Genomic DNA, 8814 nt, shown 5'->3' on the forward strand with positions numbered 1-8814 from the left:
TCAAACGTGACAGCTTTAAGACTTGTGGACTTCAACTCCCAGAATTCCTCCTCTCACTCTTCATCTTGATGATGTGCGGACGGGCGGGGGGAGGGAGCTGGAACCGGTTCTAAACGGCACTGTAGATTTGTGGAACCTCTTCTATAGAAGAGGTTAGAACTGGCAGGAACCCACCCCTGGTATGTGTGTGTGTGTGTGTGTGTGTGTGTGTGTGTGTGTGTGTGTAGATAGATAGATAGATAGATGATAGATAGATAGATAGATAGATAGATAGATAGATAGATAGATAGATAGATAGATAGATAGATAGATGATAGATAGATAGAAAGATAGATAGATGATATAGATTAGATATAGATATAGAGATAGAGATAGAGATAGAGATAGAGATAGAGATAGAGATAGAGATAGATAAATGAAATGAAAAAATTACATAGTTTAGCCCCCAAAAATACAAGTGACCAAACAAGAGAATATATTACCCGGTGTATTTGGTTGCACAGAATTTTAATATAGGTATCTGTATTCAATTTTAAGAAGAGCAATACTTACAACACTCTCAAAGGCCTGTCACATAGAACTTGTCTAGCAATAACTCTACAGACATTGCAAAGCAGTAAATGTCCTGGCAGCTCTTTTGCCTCCTGCAAGTCTCTTAGCTGCCTAATGAAAGTCGGCTCTCACCTGAGCCTCTCTGTTCCGCCCTGGGATATCTTTTGTCTTCTGCTAAGGCTAGGCAGGCAGGATCCTGAGAAGATCGGTGTTTCAGGATATTACACCGAGGGCCATTATTCCTATGGATTGTCCCCTAGCATTCATCAACTGGAGGCTTACTATCTGTGGGTGTATTAATTCCATTCTTAGCAGTTATGCTACAAAACAAGCAGAATACAGAGGCAAGGACTCTTGATATTTCCTTCCTCACTGGAGCAGAGGGACACAACCTCACTTCCTAACTATGATGTCAATAGCGGGACCTCCAGAATTCCCAAGCAGCAGAGACAAAATCTGGCTGGGACTTTGTCAAGTTGTTGTCCTAACCCATGGGGGGATGGGGGATGATTGCAGCAGTGTCCCTGAGCTCCCAGCAAGGATGTGGAAAGGGGGATAGAAGTATGGGGACATCAGGCACTTTGGAGAGGGAGCTGGGTTGGGAGGAAAGGGTCTAAGTCAGTGATTGTGGATCTATGACACGTGTGTCAAAGGTGACACCTCATGATGTTTGGGTGACACGCCAGCATTCATCAATACCTCACCGCAAATATTCTCAAAAGCATGCCTTCTTCTCGTGGCATTTTTGGTAGCTGTGGAGGCCATGTGAAAATGGGGTGTGCCCTCATGCGGCCTCTGGAGCCTCCAGAAATTGCGGGAGAACAGGATGTGCTTTCATGCCGGTTTTGGAGGTTGCAGAAGTTGCAGGAGAGCATTTTCTGCAGCTGCTTCATGAACAAAGGCCTTGTACAACCCAAAGCAGCCTGTTAACAGAAAGAAAAGACTGCCTGAAAATAAGCAGACCCTGGGAAGTGCTGGGCCACAGGGGCAATTGCAACCTTTTTGAGTGGCAACAATTTCTCTAGTGCTGAAGTTGAGACCTGTGCCTCTACTTCAGGTCCAGCTGCTCAGGTCCAGCTGCTCTTCAGTGGTGGGATTCAAATAATTTAACAACCAGGTGGGTAGGCGTGGCTCGTTGGTCATGTGACTGGGTGGGCATGGCCAACTCAATGTCACTCACGTTGATGGGCGTTTCTCCTTAGCTGTTACAATGTAATAAGGGTTAACCGGAGAGGCAGTTTCTGTAAGCAGGGCAATAAAGATTAGGCTAGAAACAACACCAGAATGTTTCCTTCCTGCCTTCCTTACAGGATTAGCCCCGTAAAGTGGGGGGGGGGGAATCAAAAGGAGATTTCTTCCAACAACCGGTTCTCCAAACTGCTCAGAAAGTTAACAAACGGTTCTCCCGAATAGTTGCGAACTGGCTGAATCCCACCACTGCCGCTCTTCAGAATGTCCTAGATGGGTGGGGAGGAAATAGAGAATTGTTGGGGGGGGGGGGTGACATACCAGTTAGGCATTTGCTGAATTTTTGACATGCAGAGTTCAAAACATTCATCATCACTGATCTGTGTTGGAATTTCACTTCTCTCCAGTCTTCATTCCTTGGCTGGGCCTGACCCTTCCCTGCTTGTAGTTGCCCTTTGAGTCTGTGGCCTGGGTCTCCAGCCAGGAGTGGCATTTCCTGGCACTACTGTGGCATTGGAGCTGCTGCTGTCCAGACTGCCGCTGCTGGTGCTTCTGTACATGAGCACCTCTTGGTTCAACCTTCCTCCCCACGATGGTCGCTCACAGGTGGGCTGCCACTCCTTCTCCAGCTCCTCATCTGTGTCTGAGTCTGGGGCTGTGTGCCGGCGGATCCTTGACATGGCTTCCTTCAAGTCGCAAATATAGGACTGGTTTTGGGCAGAAATCCCTGGCTCTTCTTTCCTTTGTGGCAGGCCATGGCTTCTTGGACAAGGGGATGTCGGAGACTTTTTCCCTTCCAGATAGGTTGGCTCCTGTTTTGCAGGCCCAACCTGGGAATGGTTTGGGGTTGGAGGTCCAGAAGGCTTCCTAGGACTGCCTGGAGCAGAAGGTACCCTCTTCGCCTTCTCTCTCCCAGAACTGTCCCTAGGCATAGCACCATTCTCTACTCCGGAGATCCTGGGTGCCATAATTCCCTGCTCTGCCTCTGTGACCCCCAACTCACGCAAGGGGAGGCCTAGTATGTGAGCAGCCCGTTCCTCCATTGAGGTAGGGCCTGGAGAGCCAGGAGATGTGGGGGGGTTTGTGGTACCTGCCTCTCCCTGGGCCAGGTAGCAGACTTGCTCCATTTGGGGTGATGGAATGTAGTGAGCCTGGATCACCACACAAGTGGCGTCAATTACAAATAGACCCCCGTGCCTTCGGGGCATGGACTTGGACAAAGCTGGCTGACTCCCTGCAAGTTTCTTGTAAGGGCTTGGTTCCTTCCACCTGGGGTAGAAGTCTTGGCAGCGTTTCTCTTTTGCTCTGCTCCCATCCCTCTTGGATCCACACCAACCGGCTGCATGGCTAAAGCCCCATCCAGCAGGAAGGGTGTGTTGGGAAGGATGGCAGGGCAGCGTCATGGCCTGGCTCCTCTTATTCACCAGAGGAAGGGTGTGACTTCGGTGTTGGGGACTCATGTCCCAGTCAGAGCCCAAATGGGATGGGGACCTGGCCTTCCCCAACTGCATCCTTGGGCCACCCCACGTTCTGGCTCTTGAAAGGTAACTCCAACTGCCTGGCATTTTAGTCTGCCACCTGCCTGCCTTCCTCCCAGGTATGTGAGTCAAGGGCTCTGACTCACAGCCCGCTTCTCTCTCTCGGTGTTTCTTAGCAGCTCCACTTTGGATAAGCTTCCCTGCTGAATCTGACTTGCCTACCCGTTGCTGGGGCTGCACTCTATGGTGGGAAGCCTCATAAGAGGGAGGAGCAAGGTAGGGTGGAGGATGAGGCCAGTTTTCTTTGCGTGGGCCCTGTTGTGCCCGCAGGCGCAGCAGCATGTGAGCTTCATAGCTTGGGGGTGCCCTGGCAGGAAGCTCCCTCCTCTTCTTGGCAGAGGCTCCTTGATTCCATCTGCAGCTGACCAAAGAACCTGCAGGTCCTGGGGCTTTAGGATCACCCTTGGTTGACTGGTTGGCTCCCCAGCTCATGTCCCTTTGGCAAACTGGATTGTACCCATCATAAGAAGGGCTATGGTGCCATAGGGCCTTTGGGGAGGAAGCTGTCCTCTTCCCCCATCCCTTCCTTGGAAGCCAGTGGCCTTCCTGCTTCAGAGGGCCCCAGCCAGCTGGGAATTGGGCATCATGCCAGTTGGTTGAATCCTGAAGCACATGGACACTGGGACAATGGCGGCAAGGTGAAAAGTCAGACATGACTCGCTTCTCCAAGAGGCTGCAAAAGACAGAGAAAAAGACAGTGAGACTCGAGCAGAAAGTCCATCAAAAAATTGTAATCTGTGCTGACTATCTTGGCACAGCATACAGTAGCTATCAAGCATTAAATGCAACATGGGCCCCATTTTTAATGCAGCTCAGGGAGTTGATCCTTTTTCCTTTGACACTGTTTTAGTTCAGCCCTTTAGCCATGCTTCTGTTAAGAAGGGACAGTGAAGTTAAAAACCATTTATTAGATCATTTATTGATCAACCAACTTCATTCTAAGAACCAGGGACTAAATCTGCCACTTTCTGTGTGCACAGCAGATGTTCTACAATTGAGAATTATGTTCAGGTGGAGTTTTTTCACGTTGTCTTTTAAAAAACCCGATTATGGAGCACCAACTGACAGCCAGCACAGCACCCAGCTGGATTGCTATATTACAATTCTGACCAGAATTTCCCCTCTTTCCTATCACTCCATTTATAACATCTTTTTATCCCAACTCACCTTGCCATTGGAAGTGACTTAAGGTTATTTGAAACTTGAGTTTCCAGACTTCTACATTTTCAAGGAGTGCTGATGGAGGAGGCCAATGAGCATATAAAAGAGAGAAATTCTAGACTAAGAGAGTTGCAACAATCCCAAGTCTTCCAATCTCCATTGTTAATGTTCCATTGATAATTAACCTGGTAAGCATGCAGAATCGTGTTTGTAAGATACACAACTTGCTTCAAATTGGACCATTACCCGTAAATGTGAGTTTCTGTATTTGACATTTATCATAGTAAATACTAGCACTTGCTGCAATAAAGTACTTTCTATTTCAATGACTTTCCCACACTGCACCCTTAATGCATTTGGCTCCTATGGATAAACTGGCTGGAAATGAAGCTGGCTTTTTAAAAAAACGTTTTGGATTTCTGCCTTTCCTCTGCTTTGACCCAGGTGATGGCTGGTGTATTCTGTATGGACCGATGGTGGGATTCAATTTTCTTTACAACCGGTTCTGTGGGCGTGGCTTGGTGGGTGTGACATGGCTTGGTGGGCGTGGCTTGGTGGGCGTGTTAGGGGAAGGATTTTATAAAATCCCCATTCCCTTCCCACTCCAGGGGAAGGTTACTGCAAAATCCCCATTCCCTCCCGATCATCTGGGACTTGGGAAGCAGAGAATAGATGGGGGCGGGGCCAGTCAGAGGTGGTATTTACCGGTTCTCCAAACTATTCAAAAGTTCCGCTACCGGTTCTCCAGAACTGCTGAATACCACCTCTGGTCTGGACCATGTTTACTGATGGATTCCTCTACATTTTTTACTCCTTCCAGCTGTGCTGGGAAGCAAGCACCAACTGCCTTCATTTCCACGAGGGGGTGAGTTGTCTTTGGAAGGCATAATAAACCTTTCATATGAGTCACCCTCCATTGACTTCCCCTTATACTTAACACCTTCCCATCTGGTGCGTCTACAAGCGAGAAGGGAAAATAAGGCCAGTTTTATCATTCTTCCTGTCACTTGAGCTAAAAGAGGAATTTGGCAGAACTGTTGCCAGTTTCAGTTGGTCCCCACCCACCCACCCCAAAAAAGAAAGAAAGATCCATGTTTTCACTGTTCCATCAATGAAATTGTTAAAAGGAGGGGGCAGTGTGAAACAATAAGGAACTGTTGGGACCACAGTGAAGGAGTGAGGTGTTCTTGTCCTGGCGAATAGTCACCAGTTGGAGTGGAGGCATTGACCTAGATCAAAAGAAGGCACAGCTGGTGAACTGGTCAGCCCACATAGGTTGGCACAAGTTAAAAGGCATTGCTTTTGATCCAAAATAGGAATAGGAGGAGGAAGCTCCCTTTGGGTAGACTGTGGTTAGATGGAGGCTGGCATTCTGCGTTTCCATCTTCAAATAATGGTTAAGGGCCCATACCCTGGCTCAACCTGGCCAGACACATCAGCCAACAAGATGAATCGACCTTTCTTGGACATCCTTTTGGATTGCCACATCAAGATAGTGGTGTAATAAAAAATAAAAAATATGTCCCTTCTTCTTGAAAGCATTTTTTCTATTTAGAATTCTTACAGCTTATGGAAATCCATGGTGGTGGTGATAACAATAGCAATGTTTGCAGCGTGCATGCCAGTGGTGGGATATGACCTGCTGGGAGCACCAGGTACCGTTCCAGTACGGTGTTCCGGAGGGCCCGCCCACCCGCCCTCCGTACCTGTATTTGAGCCGATCAGGGCTTACGCACACGCGCATGGAGCATACGGCACCTGCGCGATGCTCCGCCGAGCAGCTGGAGTGACACGGAGCTGTCACAGAGTGTTGCAGGTGGTAAGCATGCATGCGAGCGCTGCGCGCATGCTGGGCATGTTCATGTGTATACCCAGCCCCGTTGCACCGTACCGGTTGCACCAGGATCCGGAACCCACCACTAGTGCATGCATGTGTGGTGGAGCAGGGCTGGGGAGATGGCTGACATGCCCGCAGAGAGAGCTCTGCATGCCACCTGTGGCAAGCGTGCCATAGGTTCGTCATCTTGGCTCTACATGCAACATAGCTGTAGACTATGATATTTTGGGTTTCTAGAGTATATTCAGTACACAGAGCATTTGTCAGTACCCTATTCTCTTGACCAGGGGTGTCAAAGTCACGTCGTTACAGTGGCATCCTGTGACATATTGGGACTTTTTTCCCTTAACTAAACCGGGCATGGGCATGGCCAGCGTGTGGCGCTTCTGGCCCGGGGGCTGCGAGTTTGACAGTCCTGCTCTTGACTGTTCCTCTTTTACCTAGTAGTCCTAGGTAATCACTTCTTCTGTCGGTCCAGCACTGTGTTTCACCAACTTCTTCAGTTCTCCAGAGTTTTGTCTATCTCTCCTATGCCACCGAATTCAGCAGCTGCACATTTCAGTCTAAACACCAGCACTCCTCTGTCATTATAGTTGGCCCTGCTTAAAAAGAGGACTTGGCAACTAGCTAGTAGGAGGGATGAGCTAAATGCAAAGCATATATTGATTCACACGAATCTGCCATCATTTTAAATCTCCATTGGTATTTTTGAATGATGAGATTCAGGAGTCATTAGTAAGCTAATTAGCAAGCTGGGATGGGAAATAATTCTCAAGTTCAATTATTGCTACTGATTTCATCTGCAGATCTTTCTGCAAAAATGGTTTACTATTCTTGAATCTCCCCATTGAATCTTACTATTGCCAGCCTCAGAAGGCAAAATCTTGATCCAAGATTACTGGCCAAGCAGTGATTTGAATCTGAGTCCACCTCCCTTTTCCAGCCCTATGCATCTCCCATGCATCTCTACTCTAGGAATCGGTTTCAGCTGAAGTGAAGCAATAAAGAAGAGTGCAACTGAACATGTGTAGAACAAAACCTTTCTTCCTTTTTTGCATCACTTTATGTAGTTACACCATGGATTTAAGCAAGCTAGAATTTCCAGTTTTCATTTATGATCAAAAAAATATCTGAGCTGTCAGGATTTTTTTAAAAAAAAACTGTTCCAGACATAACCACCAGTGAAAACCGGCATAATAGGAGCAGTTCTTCTCCGGCACAGTTGCACAGCTGTAGGGTAGCAGTTAAAAAGATGTGCTATGAGCTCATAAGCCCCTAGTTCAAATGCCATCCTAGCTTTAGCCTACTTTATTCTCTCATTCTCAATGCTTAATCTATACTGCTTTGCTTTTTCTAATGTTGTACCCCATAAAGTTATTCAGGAAAGGGCTAGATGGGTGACACTTGGCCAATAAAGAATTCTATTCTATTCCATTCCATTCCACAGTATTCTGCTCTGCTCTGCTCTATTCTATTCCATTCTATTCCATGCCATGTCATTTCACAGTATTCTGCTCTGCTCTGTTCTATTCCATTCTATTCCACAGTACTCTGCTCTGCTCTGCTCTGCTCTATTCCATTTCATTCCATTCCATTCCACATTATTCTGATCTGCTCTATTCTATTCCATTCTATTCCATTCTATTCCATTCCATTCCACATTATTCTGCTCTGTTCCATTCTATTCCATTCCATTCCACAGTATTCTGCTCTGTTCTGTTCCATTCTATTCTATTCCATTCTATTCCACATTATTCTGCTCTGCTCTATTCTATTCCATTCCATTCTATTCCAAAGTATTCTGCTCTGCTCTGCTCTGCTCTGCTTTATTCTATTCTATTCTACTCTATTCTATTCGCATCTCATTGTTGGACTCATAGTATCATTCCTTACTTCCCTTTCAGCAAATCCTCCGGTCAAATCAGCCCAACCTCTCTGCCTTCTTGGCAAGTTAGCAGAGCCCCCTGCTGTTCAGTCAGTTCCCTCCCCAAGATTTTAGCACTCACGTGTATTGCCCAGCCATACTGTGGTACATCGAGGGGACCCAGTAGCCTTGCCTAGTCCACGCCCCTGGCTCCAGGATATTCCGACTAGAACAAGAGACTGTGTTAAATTCAACCAGGAGCAGATTTTGCCTCTCGCAGACTTGAAGCCTCCTGGCATCTCCCTGATTCAAACACTCAAACATCATCTTAGTTGCTGGGACATGTAGCAACCGCACGAGCCGGCAGCCGTACCACACGAGGAAGGCTGAGAGTGCATCACACCCACACAGCACATGGTAGTCAAGTTGCCTGTGCACACGCATGGAGAGGAAGAAAGAGGGAGGGAGGGAGGGAGATCTGCCAGTAGCACCATCTAAGGTCATGGAGAAAGCAGGATGCTCGGGGACAAAGAGTTACAGGTGAAGAGAGGAGAGAGGAGGATATACAGTACAAATGTGCATGGCTCAAAGGCAGGTTAGGAAACAAACTACATCCAGTGAGAAATTCTCACATGGCTACGCACTGTTCCATACCGAGATAGCACCTCTGCTAT

The 8814-nt window shown here is 47.4% G+C and overlaps 1 protein-coding gene across 1 annotated transcript; it reads right to left on the minus strand.

The window, feature by feature from the left end:
* Window positions 1-2150: 2150 nt before the first annotated feature.
* Window positions 2151-8464, minus strand: DDN (dendrin; the record flags this gene model as incomplete). Its single annotated transcript, XM_081961175.1, has 2 exons — window positions 2151-3951; window positions 8283-8464. The coding sequence occupies 2 exons, from the start codon at window positions 8462-8464 to the stop codon at window positions 2151-2153; spliced, it is 1983 nt and encodes a 660-aa protein (XP_081817301.1).
* Between the last annotated feature and the right edge of the window lie 350 nt (window positions 8465-8814).

The sequence above is a fragment of the Natrix helvetica genome, assembly GCF_964273705.1.
Source record: "Natrix helvetica genome assembly, chromosome: 1".
NCBI lineage: Eukaryota > Metazoa > Chordata > Lepidosauria > Squamata > Natricidae > Natrix > Natrix helvetica.